This window comes from Scyliorhinus canicula, chromosome 16 (assembly GCF_902713615.1).
Source record: "Scyliorhinus canicula chromosome 16, sScyCan1.1, whole genome shotgun sequence".
Lineage (NCBI taxonomy): Eukaryota > Metazoa > Chordata > Chondrichthyes > Carcharhiniformes > Scyliorhinidae > Scyliorhinus > Scyliorhinus canicula.
In genome coordinates this window covers 121,548,791-121,576,383 of record NC_052161.1, presented here as the reverse complement: position 1 = coordinate 121,576,383, position 27,593 = coordinate 121,548,791, and the positions used below count along the sequence as shown (strand labels likewise).

General features: G+C 51.5%; 1 protein-coding gene across 4 annotated transcripts in view; it reads left to right on the top strand.

Annotated features, from left to right (window-relative positions):
- Nucleotides 1-27,593, top strand: part of LOC119979371 (pleckstrin homology domain-containing family G member 5-like) — a 146,360-nt gene that overhangs the window by 75,165 nt on the left and 43,602 nt on the right. For all 4 annotated transcript variants that reach the window (XM_038821501.1, XM_038821498.1, XM_038821500.1 and 1 more), the window contains 6 exons: nt 1,413-1,542; nt 6,032-6,134; nt 6,728-6,788; nt 7,449-7,540; nt 10,915-11,051; nt 26,986-27,149. In XM_038821501.1, coding sequence (XP_038677429.1) covers nt 1,497-1,542; nt 6,032-6,134; nt 6,728-6,788; nt 7,449-7,540; nt 10,915-11,051; nt 26,986-27,149 — 603 coding nt within the window. In that variant the 5' untranslated portion in view covers nt 1,413-1,496. The remainder of the gene's footprint in view (nt 1-1,412; nt 1,543-6,031; nt 6,135-6,727; nt 6,789-7,448; nt 7,541-10,914; nt 11,052-26,985; nt 27,150-27,593) is intronic.

The following is a 27,593-nucleotide window of genomic DNA, read 5'->3' as shown; positions in this document are numbered from 1 at the left end:
TGTTTGACGTGTTGCTCCATGTTTGACGTGTTGCTTTGTGTTTGACATGCTGCTCCATGTTTGACATGCTGCTCCGTGTTTGACGTGTTGCTCCGTGTTTGACATGCTGTTCCGTGTTTGACATGCTGTTCCGTGTTTGACGTGTTGCTCCATGTTTGGCGTGTTGCTCCGTGTTTGGCGTACTGCTCCGTGTTTGTGGTGCTGCTCCATTTTGTGGTGCTGCTCCGTGTTCGGCTTGCTGCTCCATGTTCGGTGTGCTGCTCCATGTTTGGCATGTTGCTATGTGTTTGATGTGTTGACCTGCTGCTCCATGTTTTATATGCTGCTCTGTGTCTGATGTGCTGCTCCGTGTTTGATATGCTGCTCTGTGCTTGGCGTGCTGATACATGTTTGACGTGCTGCACCGTGTTTTATGTGTTGACCTGCTGCCCCAAGTTAGATGTGCTGCTATGTGTTTGGCATGCTGCCCCGTGTTTGTTGTGTTGAGCTGCTGCTCCATGTTAGATCTGCTCATCCATGTTTGACATGTGCTCTGTGTTTGACGCGCTGATCCATGTTTGACACGCTGCTCCATGTTCGACGCACTGTTCCCTATTTGACATGTGTTTGACTCCGTGTTTGACGTGCTACTCCACGTTTGGTGCGCTGCTCCAATGTTCGACGCGCTGCTCCATGTTTGACGCGCTGCTCCGTGTTTGACAGCTGCTCCATGTTTGACGCGCTGCTCCGTGTTTGACAGCTGCTCCGTGTTTGACGCGCTGCTCCATGTTTGACGCGCTGCTCCATGTTTGACAGCTGCTCCATGTTTGACAGCTGCTCCGTGTTTGATGCGCTGCTCCGTGTTTGACGCGCTGCTCCGTGTTTGACAGCTGCTCCATGTTTGACAGCTGCTCTGTGTTTGACGCGCTGCTCCATGTTTGACGCGCTGCTCCATGTTTGACGCGCTGCTCCGTGTTTGACGCGCTGCTCCGTGTTTGATGCGCTGCTCCGTGTTTGACGCGCTGCTCCGTGTTTGACGCGCTGCTCCGTGTTTGACGCGCTGCTCCATGTTTTTTTTAAATTTAGAGTAGCCGATTAATTTTTTCCAATTAAGGGGCAATTTAGTGTGGCCACTCCACCTACCCTACACATCTTTAGGTTGTGGGGGCGAAACCCACGCAAACACGGGGGAATGTGCAAACTCCACATGGACAGTGACCCAGAGCCGAGATCGAACCTGGGACCTCGGCGCCGTGAGGCAGCAGGGCTAACCCACTGCGCCACCGTGCTGCCCTTCGCTGCTCCATGTTTGACGCTCTGCTCCGTATATGACGTGCTCTGTGTTTGATGCGCTGCTCAATGTTTGACGCGCTGCCTCCTCCAGTATGTTGCTCCATGTTTAATGTTATTAACAGTATCCTTCTTTCTTTCAGGTGTGTCACCATGGTGATTGTCAGGAGATCAACAACCAGACTCCATTGAATCTCTGTGCATCCTGTGACAGCAAACTACATGACATGATGTACTTTGACCGGCACATTCGCTTCGACCTCCCCCCTCAAGGTCAGCCCCTCATTTCCATATCCTTTTCTTCCACCTTTTCACTTCTCACTTTGTTGGATTTGATGTGTTTCCCTAATTGCGATTGACGAGGTGCCTGATGCTGGCTGCAGTGCCATTAATATCAGGGGATGCAGATCAGGTGGGTGTGGGACCAGGATCCACCAGGAGGAAGCAATAATTTCCTGTGGGTCACCTGCACACATTGTCACCTTGACTATGGTCCAGTCACTCTGTCATCCAGTCACATAGTGACCCTGTCACCCAGTCACTGAGGTACTTTCACATACATGTCACACCAACCCACTGTCAGGCCAGATCCTGTCTGATTCCAGAGTTAGACCAAGGTGACTGTTCAACATCAATGTTCAATCAGCCATGTCCCTCTCTCCCTCTTGTAAACATTTCTCAGCCACTCCTTTTTCCTGAATCTTTTCCTCTTTATTAATTCTCATATGAGCCAGAGATTGGCACTCTCCTATCCGTGGCTTGATTGGTGGTCAAGTGGGTTGATGTACTGGGGCTCCAGACGTACCCTCAGTTTATAGAATTCCAGAGCCTGAGTGTAGGCCACTTGGGAACTATCACTTTGACCGCAGGGCACTCTTAACTTGGAGAGTCGAGGCCTTTAAATGGGAGCTAGAGCTAGCCTCAGTGACTGGGATAAAGAAGTGGAATGTCAGCCAGGGCACGCACTGTGATCTCCAGCTAGCCAGTTAGTGTCTTGATGTCAAGTGAGAAAAGGACCAGTATCAGCTGTGATAACCCTCATGGTAATCTTGCCCACTAATATGCAAACCTCAATTTTGCCATTTACAAGAAGGAACAAAACTCAACATATAGGGTGGATTTCTCCAGTCCCTCCATGCGTAGGTCGACCTGAGGCAGAGGTGACTCATCGTGGATCAGCAATGGGATCTTCCCGTCCCGCCCAAGTCAATGGTTACATTCCTCGCCTATGCCGCCATTGGGGAGCCCGCGGCAAGGGTGGTCTTCGGCAGGACACACGATCCCATTGGTGGGAAGGACTGGATAATACCACCCAGAATAATTTTTCTTTTCTAGCTCTCCTGCAATTTAAACATCAGGGGCAGGATTCTCTGTTGGCTGATGCTGAAATTGCTAAGGACAGAGAATCGTTTCTGACGCCAAAATCATGGTGGGTGCTGATTTGACGGCAAAATCGCGATGCTCCGTCACCTCAGCAGCAGCGTCAATGCATTCCAGAATGTATGTACAGTAAACAGTGTTTGCATGCCATTAGCGGGCCTGACCCGGTATTCTCCGTGGCCTCGGGCACAGAGACTGCATCTTCACCCCACCCCCCCCACCCTCCAACCACCCCCCTGCCTGCACACCCTCCCTGATACATACCTGCCTCACTATGGGGTGGGGATCCTGGATCCTGGACAGTAACAGCAGATCTGGTCCATGGATGGAGGATGATGACAACCCGCTCTGCGATGAGCTCTGGTGCTCTGCATCGTATGACAATGTCTGATTCCTGCCCATGATAGCACTTTCCACCATTCACAGTGGTTAGCACAGCTGCTTCACCGCTCCAGGGTCCCAGGTTCGATTCCCAGCTTAGGTCACCGTCTGTGCGGAGTCTGCACGTTCTCCCCGTGTCTGCGTGGGTTTCCTCCCACAGTCCAAAGACGTACAGGTTAGGTGGATTGGCCACGCTAAATTGCCCTTAGTGTTCAAAAAGTTTGGTTGGGGTTCCTGGGTTATGGGAAGGATGGAGGTGGGCTTGATATGGTGCTCTTTCCAGGTGTTAAGTACCTTACTAAACATTTTTAAGGCCAAATAAAAGTGTCTGCTAGAATACACTGCACATTTTGAGTTTGTTCAATGGGCCTTACTCTAGTACATAAAGAAATAATTTTTTCCAAGTTATATTATCCATCCTGCAGACTCGATGGGTTGAATGGCCTCCTTCTGCACTGTAAATTCTATGGCCTGATTGATCCCTGCATGTGAGCTAACCATTCCATCACACGGCGCCATCGGATCCCTGGGGTGATGGTGGTGGTGGTGGTGGTGGGGGGAGGGGGGGGCGCACGTTGGAGGGGTGGGGAGCACGGGTCACCCACAACATCCGCCCATTCCCTCCTCTGGCCAGCCCAGACCAGCTCACCCCTCACAGCAATCTGACAGAGCACCAAGGCAGGTTGTAACGATGGGAACAGGTGTTTAATATGAACATATATATACAGAGACGTGCCCTAGCCCGTATATCTAAATTATGCTTGCATGCATGCCAACCTAACTAGTGTCTAACTACACATAATGCCCCAGGGCTTGGACATGCTGATCCATAGCCAAAACTGTCAACCCCCAATGCCTCCACCACGGCACCACACATGCAGTGTTGACCTGGCATGCAAGGTCGGCATCACCTCCTGCTGCTGCATGCGGTTGGACTCCTACTGCATCTGCAGGTGCTACATGCTCGCCGACAACCTCTCATGTAGTCCCTGGCTCTGTGGCTGCATCTCCACAATCGACAGGACTGTCCATTCCAGAAGCCCGAGACCTGTCTGGATGGCAGCTAGTTCCTGGGATTGGCCTGCCCTCTGACCGTCTGCCACCACAGCTGCCCCTACCTCCACCTGCTGTACCGGGTCAACTGTGAGGTGCACACCAGATAGTGTCCAAGGAGCCTCTTCACTAAAGTGCCCAACCGAGGTGCGTGTCTCTGGGATGGTGGAAGGTGTTGGAGACGGCTGTGACGGAAAGTCAGTATCATCCTCCGGCCCAAGGTCTGGGATGTGCTGAGTCTCGGGTGGAGGGTTGATGTCCGAGCTGCTGCTCTCCTCCCTGCTCAACTCACGGAAATACTCCGGCTGTGACACTGTCTGGGGGCCCCATCTCCAGCAGCTCCTGCAAGACACAAGACAAGATGCACGATTAGACCATGGGCCGGGGTGTGGTGAGGGTTTGGGTGGGGGGTGGTGAGGGTGGTGTAGGGTGAGGGGGTGTGGGTGATATGGGGGTGAGGGTGGTGTGGGGATTTTATTGGGTGGGGCCTTGACACATGTGTCATGCGGAACCGCAACTCAGCACCCAAGGGCTGCGGCTAGCAACATCCTTCCCGGGCCGGGGTAAAGGGTCAACCGCATCTCCTCCACAACGTGCAGAAGAGTCTCGGGCTCTGCGTCCACAAAATGTGGGGCCGTGCGTCTTGCTGCCACCTTCTTGGTTGTGATGGTGTGTGTGGGGAGTGAAGTATGTATGTGCGGCTGCAGCTTGTCAACCTCCTGAGTGTCAATCACGGAACCGGCAAATCCAGCAGCGTTTCTCATTAGAATCGATTGTGTTCCCTGTGGCACCGGTGCTGGATATTAGCGGAATTGGTCCAATGCGGTGCCAGTTTTGCGCCGGCGTCAACACTTTGGGCTGGATTCTCTGATTTTGAATATGTCCGGGGCATGTGTCTAGTCTTGAGATGAAAAGTCAGCATCAGCCCCGCACCGATGCTCCGCCCAGTAGGGATCTAGCAGCTGTGCAACGTAAAACCCCCGGCGTTCCCAAAAGAAATGACCGGGGAATTGCCGGATCCGTGGCCGCGCATGCGCATGGTGGCGACCTGCAGCGGTCGCACCATATAGCATGGTGCCGGCCGTGTGCGGACCCAGCCTGTCAGATGGTGTTCCCCTGTAACCCCCTCGCCACCCCAGGACCACCCATCACCAGTTCCCCCAGCCCGGGCCGGAGCCCTCCCAGCCAGCGGAACGGCTCCCCCATCCCCCGACTGCTGCAGCATTGGACACAGTCCACACCCGTCACGCCAGGTTGACAAAAACTCAGACCACAACTGATCCACGCCACCGGGAAGTCGGCCCATTGGGGGCAGAGCATCGGGGGAAGGCCTTCAGGTGACGTCCTGAGGCCGTCCCAACGGCGTGCGGCCTACTCACCGATGATGTCACTTTGGAGGGAGTGAGTATCCAAAAACAAGCGCTGCCCCCGATTTCGCCGTCAAAAGGGATTCACCGCCCAATAGCCATATGTGATTCTGGCATCGGCAATCGGAGAATTGCGCCCTTAGCTTCAGAAACAGAGAATCCCGCCCAAGATCCTTTATTTCTATTCCATGACCAGATCCAACAGCAACAACAACTTGCATTTGTATAACGTATTTATGATAAATGTCCCGAGTCACTTCACAGGAGTGTAATCAAACAAAATTTAGCACGAAGCCACATAAGGAGATATTCGGACAGGCGACCAGAAGTTTTGTCAAAGAGGTAGGTGTTAAGGAATGAGTAAAGGGAAGAGGGAAAGGCAGAGACGTTGGAAGGGAGCTTCCAGAGTCTCAGACTGGGACAGTTGAAAACATGGCTGCCAATGGTGGTACAATGAGGCCAGGAACAGAGGAGCTTGGCGATCTGAAAGGTCTGTGGGGCTGCAGGGGTAAACAAAACTCAGGAAGGGAACGGTTGTGAAGAGAATTGAAAACCTTAAAAGCCCCGTGTTGTTGCCACAGGGTCTGCTTTGGCCAGGAATATCTCAACCCGATCATGCCCACCACGGACGAGACATTCATCTGACAGGGAGGATGACGATGAAGCTGGGATGGATGGAAAAAGGTAAAAAAGGTGGCGCAGCGCCTGTCTATGACAATGACATCTGCTGACGAAAATCTGCTTCCTTTTGACGTAAAGACCAGAGATTCAAACTTGTGGCTTCACCAGAAACATTTAATTTCCAATCACTAGTTTTATTTTAAACGATGCTGTCATATTGTTGAGCGCAGACTGTGAGCCACACGGATCAGTTTATTTGAGAGAGTGAGTGTGTTGATTACATTCCTCTATCATGGTTGACCTTGCCCGTAATCGCAATGTTTTTCATCTGTTACAGTTCACTAGGAGCTTTCAACTCACTTCAGCACCTGCCCATGACCCGACCAACCCAAGAACCATGATGGACAGAACTATACAGTCCTCTCCATGCTGGTCCTGTGAGTTTGTGCTGTGGACACCCCATTGCTGCATGGAGGTCCTACACAATGACAAGAAACACGTCGTCACCTGAGGTTCCTCACATGTGACCCCCTATCATAAGCCAGCTGCCTTGGAACTGAGGGTGAAAGGACAGTGGGGCTGGATTTTGGACAGAGTAGGCCAATATGCTGTTTTTATGATAAACATGCTCTCACTGCATTTTCCTAATCCCACAGTGACAAGAAGAATTCTGCACTGAAGTTGAGCAAGAAGAAAGCTCGGCGCCGACACACAGATGTGAGTATTACTGAGGGGAGAGAATCAGTACACATGTACAGAAAGAGGTGGTTATTGAGGGGAGTGAATCAGTACCCATGTACAGAAAGAGGTGATTATTGAAGGGAGAGAATCAGTACCCATGTACAGAAAGAGGTGGTTATTGAGGGGAGAGAATCAGTACCCATGTACAGAAAGAGGTGGTTATTGAGGGGAGTGAATCAGTACCCATGTACAGAAAGAGGTGGTTATTGAGGGGAGTGAATCAGTACCCATGTACAGAAAGAGGTGGTTATTGAGGGGAGAGAATCAGTACCCATGTACAGAAAGAGGTGGTTATTGAGGGGAGTGAATCAGTACCCGTGTACAGAAAGAGGTGGTTATTGAAGGGAGTGAATCAGTACCCATGTACAGAAAGAGGTGGTTATTGAGGGGAGAGAATCAGTACCCGTGTACAGAAAGAGGTGGTTATTGAGGGGAGTGAATCAGTACCCATGTACAGAAAGAGGTGGTTATTGAGGGGAGAGAATCAGTACCCATGTACAGAAAGAGGTGGTTATTGACGGGAGAGAATCAGTGGCTGTGCTCAGGTCTAGTTGGTCTCTGTGCTGCTGGGGTGTCTCCCAGTTCCTTTCCTCCTGCATCAGTTCCTGGTGCTGACTCTTTCTCCCTGTTCCACAGGATCCCAGCAAGGAGTGTTTCACATTGAAGTTTGATTTGAATATCAACATTGAGACAGAGATCGTGCCTGCCATGAAGAAAAGGTCCCTGGGGTAAGTCCAAGGGTTTCTCATGCCTTCCTAATCTGCCATCCCTGTGCCAGGTTGTCCCGAGCTTGCTGACTCCCACTGGATCCCTCAGTTACAGTGACACAGTGCAGACAACACTCTGGCTATTAAACCCCTGGGTAATGTCCTGAAGAACTACATAAACTAGACCAGGGATTGAACATCGAACCTTCTTGTTCGATGTGATTCTCGTGAGAGGTACAAAAGAGGTTTAACAGGCTCTAACACTCAGTACATTGCTCACATCAAACAACTTCATATCAATTTTCCTTCTCATCTTCCGCAGACTGTGTCACATGAGGGGCCACCTGCCCCAGTGTTATCGGGGGACCCGTCCCAGTGTTATCGGGGGCCCTGTCCCAGTGTTATCGGGGGCCCTGTCCCAGTGTTATCGGGGGGTCCTGCCCCAGTGTTATCGGGGGCCCTGCCCCAGTGTTATCGGGGTTCTCTGCCCCAGTGTTATCGGGGGCCCTGCCCCATTGTTATCGGGGGCCCTGTCCTAGTGTTATCGGGGTTCTCTGCCCCAGTGTTATCGGGGGCTCTGTCCCAGTGTTATCGGGGGCTCCGTCCCAGTGTTATCGGGGGCTCTGTCCCAGTGTTATCGGGGGCCCTGTCCCAGTGTTATCGGGGGCCCTGCCCCAGTGTTATCGGGGGTCCTGCCCCAGTGTTATCGGAGGGGCTCTGTCCCAGTGTTATCGGGGGCCCTGTCCCAGTGTTATCGGGGGCCCTGTCCCAGTGTTATCGGGGGCCCTGCCCCAGTGTTATCGGGGGGCTCTGTCCCAGTGTTATCGGGGGCTCCGTCCCAGTGTTATCGGGGGCTCTGTCCCAGTGTTATCGGGGGCTCTGTCCCAGTGTTATCAGGGGCCCTGTCCCAGTGTTATCGGGGGCTCTGTCCCAGTGTTATCAGGGGCCCTGTCCCAGTGTTATCGGGGGCTCGGCCCCAGTGTTATCGGGGGCTCGGCCCCAGTGTTATCGGGGGCTCGGCCCCAGTGTTATCGGGGGCTCTGTCCCAGTGTTATCGGTGGCCCTGTCCCAGTGTTATCGGGGGCTCTGTCCCGGTGTTATCGGGAGCCCTGTCCTAGTGTTATTGGGGGCCCTGTCCCAGTGTTATCGGGGGCCCTGCCCCAGTGTTATCGGGGGCTCTGTCCCAGTGTTACCGGGGGGTCCTGTCCCAGTGTTATCGGGGGCCCTGTCCCAGTGTTATCGGGGGCCCTGTCCTAGTGTTATCGGGGGCTCCAGCCCAGTGTTATCGGGGGCCCTGCCCCAGTGTTATCGGGGTTCCTGCCCCAGTGTTATCGGGGGTCCTGCCCCAGTGTTATCGGGGGGCTCTGTCCCAGTGTTATCGGGGGCTCTGTCCCAGTGTTATCGGGGGCTCTGTCCCATTGTTATCGGGGGCCTTGTCCCAGTGTTATCGGGGGGCTCTGTCCCAGTGTTATCGGGGGGCTCTGTCCCAGTGTTTTCGAGGGCCCTGTCCCAGTGTTATCGGGGGTCCTGACCCAGTGTTATCGGGGGCCCTGTCCCAGTGTTATCGGGGGCCCTGTCCCAGTGTTATCGGGGGTCCTGTCCCAGTGTTATTGGGGGCCTTGTCCCAGTGTTATCGGGGTCCTGTCCCAGTGTTATCGGGGGCTCTGTCCCAGTGTTATCGGGGGCCCTGTCCCAGTGTTATCGGGGGTCCTGTCCCAGTGTTATCGGGGGCCCTGCCCCAGTGTTATCGGGGGCTCTGTCCCAGTGTTATCGGGGGCACTGTCCCAGTGTTATCGAGGGTCCTGTCCCAGTGTTATCGGGGGCTCCGTCCCAGTGTTATCGGGGGCCCTGCCCCAGTGTTACCGGGGGCTCTGTCCCAGTGTTGTCGGGGGCTCTGTCCCAGTGCATTTGGGGGCCCTGTCCCAGTGTTATCGGGGGCCCTGCCCCAGTGTTATCGGGGGCCCTGTCCCAGTGTTATCGGGGGCCCTATCCCAGTGTTATCGGGGGGCTCTGTCCCAGTGTTATCAGGGGCCTTGTCCCAGTGTCATCGGGGGCCCTGCCCCAGTGTTATCGGGGGGGGCTGTCCCAGTGTTATCGGGGGCACTGTCCCAGTGTTATCGGGGGCCCTGCCCCAGTGTTATCGGGGGCTCTGTCCCAGTGTTATCGGAGGGGCTCTGTCCCAGTGTTATCGGGAGCCCTGTCCCAGTGTTATCGGGGGCCCTGTCCCAGTGTTATCGGGGGTCCTGTCCCAGTGTTATCGGGGGTCCTGCCCCAGTGTTATCGGGGGCTCTGCCCCAGTGTTATCGGGGGCTCTGTCCCAGTGTTATCGGGGGCCCTGTCCCAGTGTTATCGGGGGCCCTGTCCCAGTGTTATCGGGGGCACTGTCCCAGTGTTATCGGGGGCTCTGTCCCAGTGTTATCGGGGGCCCTGTCCCAGTGTTATCGGGGGCACTGTCCCAGTGTTATCGGGGGCCCTGTCCCAGTGTTATCGGGGGCTCTGTCCCAGTGTTATCGGGGGCTCTGTCCCAGTGTTATCGGGGGCTCTGTCCCAGTGTTATCGGGGGCCCTGTCCCAGTGTTATCGCGGGCACTGTCCCAGTGTTATCGGGGGCCCTGCCCCAGTGTTATCGGGGGCCCTGTCCCAGTGTTATCGGGGGCACTGTCCCAGTGTTATCGGGGGCCCTGTCCCAGTGTTATCGCGGGCACTGTCCCAGTGTTATCGGGGGCACTATCCCAGTGTTATCGGGGGCTCTGTCCCAGTGTTATCGGGGGCCCTGTCCCAGTGTTATCGGGGGTCCTGTCTCAGTGTTATCGGGGGCCTTGTCCCAGTGTTATCGGGGGCCCTGTCCCAGTGTTATCGAGGGTCCTGTCCCAGTGTTATCGGGGGGGCTGTCCCAGTGTTATCGGGGGGGGCTGTCCCAGTGTTATCGGGGGCTCTGTCCCAGTGTTATCGGGAGCCCTGCCCCAGTGTTATCGGGGGCTCTGTCCCAGTGTTATCGGGGGCCCTGTCCCAGTGTTATCGGGAGCCCTGCCCCAGTGTTATCGGGGGCTCTGTCCCAGTGTTATCGGGGGCAACTGTGGCAGCCTTTCCCGGAATCCTGCCCCAGCATTTCCAGGGGCTCTATTCCAGGATTATCTGTGGCAGTACTGATAATTACTGGGTGCAGTGTTTCTGTGCACAGCCCTTTGCGTGTCTTACTGGTGTTCTGCTCAGTTTCTGCTGTTGTTTTGTGGTTTCCCTTTGTGAATTATCTGATATATCTGTGGGACATGGCATAAAATCAAATAAAATAGGTTAGGCCCATCTGAGTGCAACACGCTCACAGACCCTGAGCGCTACCTGTCAATGAACTGGGGATTTTCATTCAGTTCCTGAAGAATGTGTTTTTTTTTGCAGGGAGGCATTGTTGCCTGTATGTGAGAGGAATGGCATTGAGTTGAATCAGGTGGAGGTTTTCTTGGACCACTCCTATACACCTCTAAACCTGAACTTCGAGGCGTATCGGTTTGGAGGACACTACCTGAAAGTGAAAGGTAGGTGGTCGACCCAGGGTTGCGAATAATGTCCTCACATTGAGAGTGGCCCAGGACCGATGCTCAGTGATGGGTCAGGTCTAAGTAGTGCTGCATTCACCACAGGATTAGAGAATCAGCAGCTGGGCTAGATGCAGAAACAGGCCACTGAGCTGGGAGGTAGAGTTGACTCAGATTATTATTGCTGAGGGTGCCAGTCACTGCCTGACGTGGCAGAACCATCCTGAAGAAATGATCCCTGCTTCAATCCCTGGTCTGTGCTCAGTTAGCTTCTCTCCAGTGCTGATGTTGCAGGAGAGACCACATTGGTCTCGATAATCTAAATTAGGGGAATAAACTTAGATAATGCTGTTCACAACCTCAGGATAGCCCAGAGTGCTCTACAGCCAATTATGTACTTTCCAAGTGCAGTTACTGTTGTAAATCAAGAAGTGCTACAGCGAATCTGAACGCAACAAGGAGGAATGTGATAATCTATTTTACCATGTTGAATTGAGGGATAAATATTGTGCAGGACATCAAGGAGACCATCCCTGATCTTTCAGCATCTCATCCAGAAGACAACATTTCTGACAGTGCAGCACTACCACAGCGCTGCCTTGGTGAGTCAGTCTGAATATTTTTGCTCGAGTTCCTGAAGTGGGTTTGAACCCTCAGTTTCCTGACTCAGAGAGGAGAGTTGTACAGAACCACAGCTGCCATCTTAGCTAAGGGAGGGGCCACCACCCACCGGAATCCACAAGTATTGCCCTGGGGCAAAAAGGGAGCGGTGCCAGTGCCAGCGCTCGCCACCCTAACTCCTTACAAGAGCCTGACCTCCATCTTCACCCACAAAGCCTTCAGATCCCTGCCCCTAACATGCACCTTCTCAGCATTCGCCACCCAATAATAGTACAACAGGTTTGGAAGGGCCCCCTGACTATCGCCCTCTTTGAAACACCGTCTTCCTAATCCTCGCTTCCTTACCTAACCATACAAACGACAAAATCAACTCTTCATCCTGAGCTTTATTCCATCCCCCTGATGTCATGACTTTGGGAAAATGGGGAGGTGGGGGACAGATCCGTTACCTTGGAGTCACTTGTAGCCACATTTCTCTTTGTGGATAATGCTCATTGGTGTCCACAGTATCCTCTGCTCTCAAAGCTGCCTCCAAGCAGCTGGGGAAATGCACCAACAGGCATTCCCTAGGACCTCACCTCGCTGATGAGCTAAGTGAGGGTCTCATGTGCAAATGGACTAAGGCTCAGAAGGCGGACACCAGCATGAATAATTGCTTTGTTGAATTCAAAGTTTACCTCTTCTGTGAAGCCATGATTCTGATCGTGGATTTCCTACAACACTTGCTCTCGCCTTCCCATACCCCTCCTCACACCTTCTCTCTCCTCCCATCCCTTATATTCACTCCCTCACATGCTTCCACTCTCACCTCCCTCACCTCCTGGATCCTCCATCTGCTCTGCTGCCTCACCTGAGATTGTCTGTCCGCTCCGCTCCCTCGCTCTGGGGGTGTCCGTCTGCTCTGCTGCCTCATCTACAGTTCATTGCCTCTCCTGCCGCCAAGCTGGAATCAATATACTCATCCACACCTGGTGCACAATCCGGCCACTGCTCTCTCAGTTCGCTGCTTTCTCCCTGTTTGATGCTTTTCCCAGCCTGCTCCTGTGGACCACCCCAACTCAACTGTTTGAAGTTTTTCTTTCTTGATATCTTCCCTCCTGCTCTTTGCTTCGCAACCAATCACAGCCTTGTTTCACTCTGCATTTGCTCAGTTTGAGCCTATCAGCAGCAAACGCAGGGAGGAATCAGCCTGTGATTAGATGGGCAGCATCACTTCATTGTTCAAATATCAGTCAGGCCAGCTGAATGTTCCAGGTCGGGGTCCCGTACCTGGGCACAGTGGGCTGGATTCTTCATTCCCGAGACAAAGTGTTGACTCCAGGGCAGGATTCGTGGACTTTCACGACAGGAAAGCTGGCGCCAGACCTGGACCTATTCAGCGACCGCTGAGGGGTTAACACCAACGCCACGTGGAACACAATCGATTCCAGTGAAAAATGGTTCAGGGTTCGCCTGGTCTGTGATTGACACTCGGGAGGCTGACAAGCTGCAGCTGCACATTACACTCCCCACACACACTCATCCCAGCTAACAAGGTGGCACTGGTTGTGCAAGTGCGTGCCCACACAGCTGATGGGTCGGCTGGGGCCAAGAGGGCACCGTGGGGGGAGGGGGGCCTGAGGCGGCTCACATATGACCTGTGACCCTAAATGCACAGTGGGCTGTCACAGCTGCATGGCTGCCTTTCTGGCTGCAGCAATGGTGTTCCAACCCCACAGCCCACCTCCTGGGCAGCCCCCGCTAATCTCCCTGGCCAGCAGCACGACTGTCAGCACACTATGGCGATGTTGGACACGTTCCGTACTCCCCCTCTCTCTCCCTTAGCAGCTGCAACGCTGATTTTTAAAAGTACAAGTGAACTGCGCCGTCGGGAACTCGGCCCATCAGAGGCGGAGAATCACGGAGGCCCCGGAGAATCCCGGGTCAGGCCCACTAACGATATGCAAACAGTGTTTACTGTACATGCATTCTGGACCGCATTGACGCCACTGTCGAGGTGACGGAGATTTGCGATTTGGCGTCAAATTGGCACCCACCCCGATTTGGCGTCGGACCCTATTCTCCGCCCAATTGCGTTTCCCGATTTCGGCTTCAGTCAATGGAGAATCCCACCCGGTGTATTTCATTGTAAGTCGGCTCTTGGATCTGAACCCATTGAGGAAATTGTTTGTTCTGAGGTTTTGGATATCTTCAAACATCATTCTTCATTCTTCCAATCTGGAAAAACCATTTGGGCAGGGAACAACCAATCCAAGCAGGATAAACTGAGCATAGATTTCTCCATATCTCACTTCCATACCTTTCTCACTTATTGTCAGCACAAACCTGTCCCCATCCCAGATTCAATACCAAATAAACCTCCCTCTGCGCTGTCCCATTAAACACCAACTGGGCATGTAAAACATGGGTTAGATACAGAGTAAACCTCCCTCTACACTGTCACATTATACATTCCTAGGGCCGGTACAGCATGGGGCCTGATACAGAGTAAACCTCCCTCTACACTGTCACATTATACATTCCCAGAGCCGGTACAGCATGGGGCCTGATACAGAGTAAACCTCCCTCTACACTCTCCCATTATACATTCCCAGGGCCGGTGCAGCATGGGGCTCGATACAGAGTAAACCTCCCTCTACACTGTCCCATTATACATTCCCAGAGCCGGTACAGCATGCGGCCTGATACATCTTCCCCTACACTGTCCCATCATACATTCCCAGGGCAGGTAAAATGTTGAGTAAATGAGTTGAGTAATAAGAAGGGAGGGTGAGGTAGTGGAAGGATTTCCAAACGTGAACGAGAATTTTGAAATCAATACTTAAATGGTTGGTTCAATATTTAAATGGTTGGTAAGGACTATTAATAGGTTTCCTGCTGAAGGTGGGAGGACTTAAATAGTTAATTCCAGGTTGAACTGACTCAACTATTGAGGAATTGCTCTGCACCGTCAGTCTCTGGCTGTTCCCTGAACACATTTCCAATGCTGGATGATATGTGCAGGGAACAGTGAGACAGGCCTGGCTGTACAGACTGGGAAATTCCACAGGAAGAATCAACAAATGAAGGATCAACAGCCCAGCCATTGAGACAGAGGAGGCAAAGGAGAGGGAAAGAGAGGAAAGGACAATGACAGCAATGAGGGACAGGAAAGGGACACGGTTGCACAATGGTTAGCACTGCTACCTTGCGGTGCCGAGGTCCCAGGTTCGATCTTGGCTCTGGGTCACTGTCCGTGTGGAGTCTGCACATTCTCCCCGTGTTTGCGTGGGTTTCACCCCCACAGCCCAAAGCTGTGCAGGTTAGGTGGATTGGCCATGCTAAATTGCCCCTTAATTGGAAAAAATGAATTGGGTACTCTAAATTTTTTTTAAAATATATAAATGTAAATGCCGACGCCAATACTACATGCTGTGGTTGTGAAGGATGGGTGTGACGACTTTGTCACAGCACATTCCATTCAGTTAGATCACCTGTACCTTGTGGAAAGGTTTGTGCAGAAAAACACCTATGATCACAGGTCCATTACATAACATCATGAAGTTGTGTGGGGAAAAGCAGATGGGAGATCCTGTTGGATTGTTCGCTGAGCAGAATGTCAAAGTCAGTTGGCAGAACTTTCAAATAATAATAATAACAATCTTTATTGTCACAAGTAGGTTTACATTAACACAGCAATGATGTTACTGTGAAAAGCCCCTAGTCACCACATTCCGGCGTCTGTTCGGGTACACAGAGGGAGAATTCAGAATGTTCAAATTACCTAACAGCACATCTTTCGGGACTTGTGGAAGGAAACTGGGGCATCCGGAGGAAACCCACGCGGACACTGGGAGAACGTGCAGACTCCGCACAGACAGTGACAAAAGCCGGGAATCAAACCTGGGACCCTGGAGCTGTGAAGCAACAGTGCTACTCACTGTGCTACCAAAGAAGCACCAAGACATAGCTTGGCTAGCTGTGAGAAGGGCCCCTCTCATCAGATATTTCCTTCACATCCAGAGTCCCACTGCCTCCGCACACTGTCATCAAGATTGTGGTGGGGAAACAACTATTGTCCACTTCCTTCTAAAATGAGCTTATGCAAAGCAGATGCAGTGGTTTTTCCTCAAGCAATTCCATCACACAGGAGCTGTTCACGGGGATGCACGCCAATATAAAAATAATTTGCTGCTGGAAGAATATCAACTTGGTGGAAGATGACTTCCAGTTGCAGCTATGCTTGGGTAGGTCGCATGGTCATCAGCTCCTGCCGATAATGGACTTTCGGGCCCTTTTACGGAGCTCCAGCGGCACTTGGATGGCGATTCCCGGTGTGGGAAGGAAACAGTGAGGGTCCCTTAGCACTGTATGGAGTGGACCAGGAGTGGGGCGGTCAAAAAAGCAGCTTTGGCGACGAGAGGAGAACGGGAGTGAAAAAACAAGATGGCGGCCGGCGGGGATCAGGCAGCGTGGGCCCAGTCGTCTCACGAGCAGCAGGAGTTTCTCAGAAGCTGCTTCGCCAAGTTAAAGGCAGAGATGTTGGCCCCTATGAAGGATTCTATTGAAAGGTTGGTGGAGACCCAGAAGATGCAGGGGACGGCGATCAAGGAGGCGCAGCAGAAGGTCTCTGATAACGAGGACGAGATTTTGGGCCTGGTGGTTAGAGTAGAGACGCACACGGCCCTGCACAAAAGATGGCAGGAGAGGCTGGAAGACCTTGAAAACAGGTCAAGGAGGCAGAACCTGCGGATTCTGGGTCTCCCTGAAAGCGTGGAGGGGTCGGATGTTGGGGCGTATGTGACCACGATGCTGGGAACGCTGATGGGCGTGGGGGCTTTCCCGCGGCCCCTGGAGCTGGCTGGAGCACACAGAGCCTGGCAAGGAGGCCTAGGGCGAACGAGTCGCTGAGAGCGATGGTGGTAAGATTCCACCGCTTCACCGATAAGGAGTGTGTCCTGCGATGGGCGAGGAAGGAGCGAAGTAGCAGGTGGGAGAACTGTGAGATCTGTATTCATCAGGACTGGGGTGCAGAGCTGGCCAAGAGGCATGCAGGATTCAACCGGGCCAAGACGATCCTCCACAGCAAAGGGGTGAAGTTCAGGCTGTTACAAATGGCGAGGCTGTGGGTTACATATCAGGACCGGCATCACTATTTTGATACGCCGGATGAGGCGTGGACTTTTATAAAGAACGAGAAGCTAGACTCAAACTAATGGACTGCAGTATGTTGTTGGGGCATGCTGGTGGGGTGGTGGGGGCTGGCGGGGGGGGGGGGGGGGGGGGGGGGGGGGGGGGCGGTGTTATGTTGGGTTTTCTCCCCATATTCTCTTTTGTTTTTGTTGCCCCCTGTGCCCTGGGCCCTTGGGCTTCTGGTCTGGGTTGCAGTTGGGGAAGAGCTGTGTCACAGGTGATGGGGTCGGGTCAGACAGTGAGAGCAGTTTATTCGCTCAACGTTGGGGGTAGCACCCGAAGTTTGTTTGTTTGAGAGAGTTGTGTTTTTTCTCTGTACACACGGGATGTAGGGGGGGGGGGACTCTCTTTACCCCACTTCTTAGTTGAGGGTGGGGGAGGTTGGGAGACCCGTAGAGGGAGCCAACAGGGGTATTGGAGGTAGAGGTGGGAGCGGCCGGGGTCAGCATGAGTCAGCTGACTTGAGGGAGTGCAATGGGGGGGGGAGAAGGGGGGTTTAGTGAACGCTTGACTAGGGTGGGGGTGGTTGAAAGGGCAGGGGGGGAGGTCTGGGATGCTGCTTTGCTGACTGGAGGGGAATCCATTTTCGGAGTAAAGGGGAGAGTCGGGACGGGGAGCCTCCGGCTGGGGGGGGCTGGGGTGTGCGGGAGGCGCGGGCACGTGGCTGGCCGAAAAGAGGAGATGGCTAGTCGTCGGCGGGGGGGGGGGGGGGGGGGGGGGGGGGGCAGGTCTTCCTCTCAGGGCTGGATACGAAGACCAGGGGGGTCGCAATCTTGGTGAGCGAGCGGGTGGCATTTGAGGCTGGGGGTATTGTGGCGGATAAAGGGGGTAGATATATTATGGTGAGTGGCAAGCTGCAGGGGGCCCGGGTGGTGTTAGTGAATGTGTATGCTCCGAACTGGGACAATGCAGGGTTCATGAAGCGGATGTTGAGTAGGATTCCGGATTTGGAGTCAAGCAGTCTGGTAATGGGGGGGGGGACTTCAACACGGTCCTGGTCCCGGCACTGGATCGGTCTAGGCCTAGATCGGGTAAGAGGCCGGCAGCGGCCAAGGTCTTGAGGGGGTTCATGGACCAAATGGGTGGAATGAACTCTTGGAGATTCGCTAGGCCAAGGGCGAAGGAGTTTTCTTTCTTCTCCCATGTTCACAAGCCGTACTCGCGGATTGACTTTTTTGTGGTGAGTAGGGCGTTAATCCCGAGAATGGAGGGGGTAGAGTACTGAGCCATTGCGATTTCGGACCATGCCCCGCACTGGGTGGAGTTGGGGCTGGGGGAGGAGAGAGGCCAACGCCCTCTATGGAGACTGGACATAGGACTATTGGTGAATGAGGAGATCTGTGGGCAGATTAGGAGGAGTATCCAAAGCTATGAGGCGACCAACGATACAGGGGAGGTTTCAGTGAGTACGGTCTGGGAGGCGCTGAAGGCAGTTATCGGGGGGAGCTAATTTCAGTCAGGGCCCACAGGGAGAAGAGGGATAAGATGGAGAGGGAGAGGTTGGTGGGGGAGATACTTAGGGTGGACAGGAGGTATGCGGAGTCCCCCGAGGAGGGGTTGTTAAAAGAGCGCCGGAGTCTGCAGGTGGAGTTTGACTTGCTTACCACAGGGAAGGCAGAGGCTCAGTGGAGGAAGGTACAAGGAGCGGTGTATGAGTATGGGGCGAAGGCAAGTAGGATGCTGGCGCACCAACTACGGAAGAGAGAGGCGGCCAGGGAAATTGGGGGAATTAAGGACAGGGGGGATAACACGGTCCTGAGCTTGGAAAGGATCAATGAGGTCTTCAAGGATTTTTGTGGTAAACTGTATGAGTCAGAACCCTCTGAGGGGGGGGAGGGGATGAAGCGATTCTTGGACCAACTGAAGTTCCCCAAGGTGGGGGAGGGGCGGGTAGAGGGATTGGGGGACCCGATTGAGATGGAGGAATTGGTTAAGGGTTTGGAGGGTATGCAGTCGGGCAAGGCCCCGGGACCGGACGGATATCCCGTAGAATTTTACAGGAAATTCTCAGAGCTGTTGGGTCCGTTATTGTTGAGAACCTTCAACGAGGTTAAGGAAAAGGGAACCATTCCCCCGACGAAGTCGCAGGCTTTGATCTCGCTCATCCTTAAGCGAGATAAGGACCTGTTGCAATGTGGCTCTTACAGGCCGATATCGCTCCTTAATGTAGATGCCAAACTGTTGGTCAAGATCTTGGCCATCAGAATCGAGGACTGTGTCCCGGGGGTGATTAATGAGGATCAGACGGGGTTTGTAAAGGGCAGGCAGCTGAACACGAATGTGCGGAGGCTCCTGAATGTGATCATGATGCCCTCAAAAGGAGGGGATACAGAAGTGGCGGCGGCAATGGACGCAGAGAAAGCCTTCGATCGGATGGAGTGGGAGTACCTGTGGGAAGTGTTGGGCAGATTTGGATTTGGCGAGGAATTCATAGGGTGGGTTAAATTACTGATCATGCCCCCGTAGCGAGTGTGTCGACGAACCGGCTGCGGTCGGAGTACTTTAGGCTGCATCGAGGAACGAGGCAGGGGTGCCCCCTGTCCTCCCTGCTGCTTGCCCTGGCAATTGAACCGCTGGCCATGGTGTTGAGGGCATCTAGAAACTGGAGGGGGCTGGTTCGGGGGGGGAGGAGCATCGGGTTTCACTGTATGCGGATGACCTGCTCCTGTACATTTCGGATCCGGTGGAGGGGATGGGGGAGGTCATGCAGATCCTTGAAGATTTCGGGGACTTTTCGGGGTATAAGTTGAATGTCCGGAAAAACGGGCTTTTTGTGATACATGCGAGGGGCCAGGAAAAGACACTGGGAGAGCTCCCGCTTAAGATGGTGGAGAGGAGCTTTCGCTATTTGGGCATACGGGTGGCTAAGAGTTGGGATGCCCTACACAAGCTCAATCTAGTGTGGCTGGTGGATCGGATGGAGGGGGATATTAAGAGGTGGGACATGCTGCCGCTTTCCCTGGCGGGCAGGGTGTAGTCTGTGTAGATGATGGTCCTCCCCAGGTTCTTGTTCGTCTTCCAGTGCCTTCCCATCCTCATCCCCAAGTCCTTCTTCAAGCGGGTGAACAGGATTATCATAGTATTTGTGTGGGCAAACAAGACCCCGCGTGTTAAGAGACTGTTCTTAGAGTGCAGGCGGGCAGCAAATATATCCATGATTCGGAAATGGGTAGTTGAAGGAGGGGGGGGGGGGGGGCAGCGTGGAAATGGTTGGAGGAGGCGTCTTGCAGGGATACTAGCTTGGGGGCACTGCTAACGGCACCGCTGCCGCTCCCGCCGACACGGCGCACCACGAGCCCGGTGGTGATGGTGATCTGGGGTCAGTGGAGACGGCACAGGGGGGCCAGGAGCTGCAGAAGGCGGAGGAGGCCTCGGTGGAAGAGCTGAAGGGCAAGTGGGAGGAGGAGCTGGGCGAGGAGCTGGATGAGGGCCTGTGGGCTGATGCCCTGGGCAGGGTCATCTTGCGCTAGGCTTAGCCTGATTCAGTTTATGGTGGTCTACTGGGCGCACATGACAGTGGCAAGAATGAGCAAGTTCTTTGGGTGGAGGACAGGTGTGTGAGGTGTTCAGGGAGCCCAGCAAACCATGTCCATATGTTTTGGGCATGCTCGGCACTAACAGAATTCTGGCGAGGCTTTGCAAAGGCGATGTCCAAGGTCTTGGACACTCGGGTAAAGCCGAGCTGGGGATAGCGATATTTGGGGTGTCAGAAGGCCCGGGAGTGCAGGAGTCGAAAGAGGCCGAGGTCTTGGCCTTTGCCTCCTTGGTAGCCCTGGAGACGGATCTTGTTAATGTGGAGGGACGTGAAACCCCCAAGTGTGGAGACTTGGGTCAGTGACATGGCTGGGTTTCTACGTTTGGAAAGGATAAAGTTTGCCTTAAGAGGGTCCTTGCAGGGGTTCTCCAGGCGGTGGCAACCGTTCCTTGACTTTCTCACGGAACGTTAAGTGGAGGTCAGCAGCAGCAGCAAACCAGACCGGGGGGGGGGGGGCGCGAGGTTGGGGGGGGGCGCGAGGTGGGGGGGGGGGGTCGCGAGGTGGGGGGCGGGGCGGTATGGTTGGTGGATAGATTTTACTTGTAAAGGGCACATTCTCCACCTTGCTTTGTTAAGTTGTTAATTCGCTTTACTTTATTATTGTTATTATGTTTTTTGTTGTTTTCTTTTTGTAGTGGTTTGTAAAATTTTGAATAAAAACAAATTTTAAAAAAATTTGGTGGAAGATGCTTTTTGCCCAAAATTTGCAGTTTCAAAAACTGATATTGAATGAATGTTACAGACTGGCACATTCCAAGGTTCAGAACCATATTGAGACACGTACTAAAGCTTGGGACAGCCACCATGAAGGATAAATGGATAAAGGTCATTATGTAATGCCTTCTCACCACCATCGTGCATCGAAGGACTGAAGCCCGTGCAAATCTCCTCAGCCTGTATGCACCAGAAAGTGTTTGGTTTGAAATGTAAATGTACATTGTAAATATAGACTGTACTGGCAAGTATAGTGAGGCACCTCGTGTACACCTCTCAACAACTGTAACTATATTTAAGAAGGAAGATGAATCATGCTGTGTTGGCTATCCAGTTATTTCCCTCTGGTGCGCATAAGGGAAAATCTTGACATGCATTTCCCTGTATCACCTACTTCCCGTTGCTGAGAAAATCCTCTCGGGCACAGTGTGACATTAGATCTGCCTGAGGACCCTGCAACATGGTGCTTGTTGCCAGGCAAAAAGAATGTTGAGAACAACACCAGGAACTCTTTGTTGCATTCAACCACCTGACCAAAGCACTTGACTGAGTGAGTCATGAGGCCCTGTGGATTGTGGCCCTGAAGAGATTTGAATGTTGAAGAAACATCACCACAATCCTACATTGGCTTCATGATCATGACTGCAACTGTCTTGGGTGGGAGATCTGAAACAGACACCTTGAAAATCTGCACCTGGCTCAAGCCGAAGTGTGATATTCCCCGTATTATGTACAATCTACGGACAGTGGCTATTCGCTTCAGCAAAGATCACATGCCCTCTGGTGTCAGTATTAAATACTGTCTGGATGGAAAACCTTTTAACTTCAGTTGCCTCCATGTCAAACCCAAACTGACCACTATAAACATATACAATCTGCAGTTGGCATTTGATTGCAGAGTCATTGCTCATTTTGCACAGATCTGCAAGCCAATCTGATCTATCCAGTCCTCCATACACAAAACTCGGCCTGTCTTTGAATGTTGACAACACAAAACCCATATATCCACCCACAGCTGGTCAGCTAAATATTCCACTTCCTGCATATGTTAAAGAAGGGACAAAGGCACTTTCCATACCTTGGCAGATACCTCTCTCAAAAAGCCATCTTTGACCAGGAGATCCAATACCAGATCAGTTGCAGGGCTCATCCTTGTACAAACTGCATCAGTGTTTGACAACAAAGATCTCCACAATTCAACAAAAGTCCTTGTGTGCAGAGTAGCTGTCATCACCACATTCCTGTGGTCACCTGGACTGTGTACCTTTGATGCATAGTGAACCTTGGGAAATTCTATCAACATTTCCCCCACCGCATAATCCGGATTCAGTGGGAGGACTATCGAACAAACCCTAACATCCTTCTTTATGCCAGCTCTACAAACATAGGGCAGGATCCTCTGGGCCAAAAACGCAATCAGCGTAGTGGTGGGGAATGGGTGTCAGACTCAAGATCGGGTCAAACACCACTCCCGCGATTCTCCGGTCCCCGGAGAATCGCCGCCAATCGCGTGCATGCGGTCAACGCAGCACCGGTCAAGGGCCATTGAAAGAGGCCCGCGTGGCAGTTCACCGAGTGCAGCCGGCCGAGGTCCCAATGGCGCCGTTCTCCCATGGTTCCACCTGGTGGGAACTTGGCGTGGCAGCTGCAAACTCATCCTGCGGCTGCCCTGGTTGGGGGGGGGGGGGGGGGCGGGGGGGTTCATTCATGGGCGGGGCCTCCAGGACGGCCCAGCTACCAATCGGGGGCCACAGTTCCACGGGCATGCGCGATCTGGGGGGTCCTATGTTTTCGGTGCCAGTCTGTAGTGTGGGTCGGCCATGTCGCAAGGGATGGCCGACGCAGGCCACCGCCATGCGCGGACCCCCGACCGGAACTGCAGGGCCCAGTATCAGCAGCCGGTGCTGTGAGGAGCACTCCGGGGCCCTGCTAGCCCCCTACAAATCGGAGAATCACCCTGGACTTTCTCCAGCTAAGTGCAAGTCCAGAGTGATTCGGGTACGTTTTTCACGGGCGTGGGGGCATAGCCCCATTATTGTACAATCCCACCCACTGTGTCCAGAGTGTGATTGTTATTGAGTGTGTAACAAGTGTGAATGCTACTGAGAGTATAACGGAGTATGGTTTTTATCAAGAGAGTGATTGTTATTGACAGTCTGATTGCTATCAGGCATGTGCCAGAATCTGATTGTTGTCAAAAGTGTGATTGTTCTTGAGCCTGTTCCAAACTCGATAACAATCACACTCTGGTACACACTCAATAACAATCACACTCTGGTACACACTCAATAACAATCACACTCTGGTACACACTCAATAACAATCACACTCTGGTACAAACTCACTAACAATCACACTCTGGCACACACTCAATAACAATCACACTCTGGTAGACACTCAATAACAATCACACTCTGGTACAAACTCACTAACAATCACACTCTGGTACACACTCAATAACAATCACACTCTGGTACGCATTCAACAACAATCACACTGGTACACACTCAATAACAATCACACTCTGGTACGCATTCAACAACAATCACACTGGTACACACTCAGTAACAATCACACTCTGGTACACACTCAATAACAATCACACTCTGGTAGACACTCAGTAACAATCACACTCTGGTAGACACTCAATAACAATCACACTCTGGTACACACTCACTAACAATCACACTCTGGCACACACTTAATAACAATCACACTCTGGTACAAACTCACTAACAATCACACTCTGGTACACACTCAATAACAATCACACTCTGGTACACACTTAATAACAATCACACTCTGGTACACACTCACTAACAATCACACTCTGGTACACACTCAATAACAATCACACTCTGGTACGCATTCAACAACAATCACACTGGTACACACTCAGTAACAATCACACTCTGGCACACGCTCAATAACAATCACACTCTGGTACACACTCAATAACAATCACACTCTGGTACACACTCAATAACAGTCACACTCTGGTACACGCTCAATAACAATCACACTCTGGTACACACTCAATAACAATCACACTCTGGTACACACTCAATAACAATCACACTCTGGTACGCATTCAACAACAATCACACTGGTACACACTCAGTAACAATCACACTCTGGTACACACTCAATAACAATCACACTCTGGTAGACACTCAGTAACAATCACACTCTGGTAGACACTCAATAACAATCACACTCTGGTACACACTCACTAACAATCACACTCTGGCACACACTTAATAACAATCACACTCTGGTACACACTCAGTAACAATCACACTCTGGTACACACTCAATAACAATCACACTCTGGTACACACTTAATAACAATCACACTCTGGTACACACTCACTAACAATCACACTCTGGTACACACTCAATAACAATCACACTCTGGTACGCATTCAACAACAATCACACTGGTACACACTCAGTAACAATCACACTCTGGTACACGCTCAATAACAATCACACTCTGGTACACACTCAATAACAATCACACTCTGGTACACACTCAATAGCAGTCACACTCTGGTACACGCTCAATAACAATCACACTCTGGTACACACTCAATAACAATCACACTCTGGTACACACTCAATAACAGTCACACTCTGGTACACACTCAATAACAATCACACTCTGGACACGCTCAATAACAATCACACTCTGGACACGCTCAATAACAATCACACTCTGGTACACACTCAATAACAATCACACTCTGGTACACACAATAACAATCACACTCTGGTACACACTCAATAACAATCACACTCTGGTACACACTCAGTAACAATCACACTCTGGTACACACTCAGTAACAATCACACTCTGGTACACACTCAATAACAATCACACTCTGGTACACACTCAGTAACAATCACACTCTGGTACACATTCAATAACAATCACACTCTGGTACACACTCAATAACAATCACACTCTGGTACACACTCAATAACAATCACACTCTGGTACACACTCAATAACAATCACACTCTGGACACGCTCAATAACAATCACACTCTGGACACGCTCAATAACAATCACACTCTGGTACACACTCAATAACAATCACACTCTGGTACACACTCAATAACAATCACACTCTGGCCATGCTCAATAACAATCACACTCTGGTACACACTCAGTAACAATCACACTCTGGTACACACTCAATAACAATCACACTCTGGTACACACTCAATAACAATCACACTCTGGTACACACTCAATAACAATCACACTCTGGTACACACTCAATAACAATCACACTCTGGTACACACAATAATAATCACACTCTGGACACACTAAATAACAATCACACTCTAGTACACACTCAGTAACAATCACACTCTATTATACACTCAATAACAATCACACTCTGGGACACACAATAATAATCACACTCTCGTACACACTCAGTAACAATCACACTCTGGTACACGCTGAATAACAATCACTTTTGGTAATTACAGAAATGTAACTGACTATGTAACACCCCTTTCTCAATCCACCTTCCTGACTAACCCCACTCTATATACACACACATGCATGCACACACACAGACAAACAACACAGAAGGGAAAGTGAGGTGGAAAGGAAAAGAAAATATTCAGAAAAATAAAAGAATAAAGACCTTTGATGCACTGGGGTGACTTTTTGTTCGTGTTTTTTGGACTTTCAGCTTTACTTTTGATACTTCTAAGATGGCTTTCTCTGGGAAGAGTGTCTGTCTTGTCTGCAGACAGAGCACCGTTCCAAATTCTATGTTCACAACAAAGGATGAGCCGGGCACTCACTGCTGTCAGAACAATAAAGCAGTTCTTTCACTTCAGCAAGCACTTCTAAATGCTTCTGCCCTGTTCTCTCAGAAAGCATCATGCAGGAAGAATCACTGACCATTGTCAAGGAGAACACTGTCCCTGGCCAACCCACAGGTTGCTTGCCAACCAATCGATCCGACTCCCTCCAAACCTGGTTCATCCTCCCTCCAAACCTGGTTCATAAGATCCACTCCGTGGCTAAAACAAAATCGAAGTCCTGACATGCAGGCTGTTTTAACATTCAGCCTTTTGCTTAAAAACACATTCCGATTATCAGTCCCGAGAGCAAAATAATAAAATAAAATAAAAGAAATGGGAACAAAGGAAATGAGCAGGAAGGACTCTTAGACAATCGCAATCCAGGCACTGACTTGGGTAAGTGGAGAGTATTCTATCACATTCCTGACTTGAAATTTGTAGATGGTAGACAGATCTTGGATCAGGAGATGAGTCCACAGAATTTGCAGTCTCTGACCTTTTCTAGCCACGGTATTTATATAGCTTGCCCAGTTTAGTTTCTGGGTCAGTGGTAACATTCTGGATGTTGATGGGGAATTCAGTACTGGTAATGCCATTGCATATCAAGGAGAGACGGTTAGACTCTCTCTTGTTGAAGATGGGCATTTCCTGGCATTTGTGACGCACAAAGGTGCCAGAGTGTAATTGGTGTCAAACGTGTATTAGGGTTTGATTAGTGTCATGTTCAGAAATATAATTAATGTTGGGATCTCACAGGGGGGATTTTAGTTTGACTACAGTGTGTCACTTCCATCAGTAGTGACTGATGTGAGATGGCAGAAAATTAGATTATGCCATGCCCCAGTTAGCATTTCCATCAGTCGCTTACCCGAGGGTAATTCTGAAGCAGAGGCTGTTGATTTGCAGTTAGCAAGAGAGTGTGTCCTCTGGGGTCAATCAGGAAATCGAAGGACTGCAGTCACAGAGTGTATTTGTATCAATCGCTGCTCTGACCTGGTTATGGTAATATAGGCTGCTTTCCACCTAAATCTCTAATCACATTCTCTGTCCTCACTTTGCAGCAAAACCCAGCAATGAGCTGAAGGTGGAACAGACCGTTAAGGAGATCAAATCTTTGAGCTTACCCATCATGCGGTCTTCGGTAGTCAATCCCACATTCATCTGCACCCCAGCGATAGATAGAACTGAGCAACCTGTGCAGGGACGAGACGCCATGGATATCGGGGTAAGATACTCTGTCTAAGTGCCGCTGCTGTTTCTTGGATAGTCACCAAAACCACTGAAATAACAGAAGCTCAAATGTGGCCTAAATGGAAGGTCCGTGATTGGCAGGTGGTTAATATGGGCTGAATCTCGCCCAGGTACAGTGTTCCCGTGAGTCTCTGTACAGTGCTCCTTTGTCAAGTGCCCAGGGCACTATAATCTGGAGAACTTTCCCTGAGATCGACATGGGTCCAAAGTCATCAAGTCAGGGGGCCTGGTCATTCCACACAAGCCTGATCGGGGATGAATGCTTCAGTTGTTGAACCAGTTGTTTATTCACAGCCTGCGGACTGTGAGTGCACCAGCCACTATGGTTATACATTCTGACGATTGCTTATCATGTGGGAGGGCCTGCAGACTTTTTCTGATTTTTTTGCTTTCACTTCTACCTCCCCCCTCCCTCCAC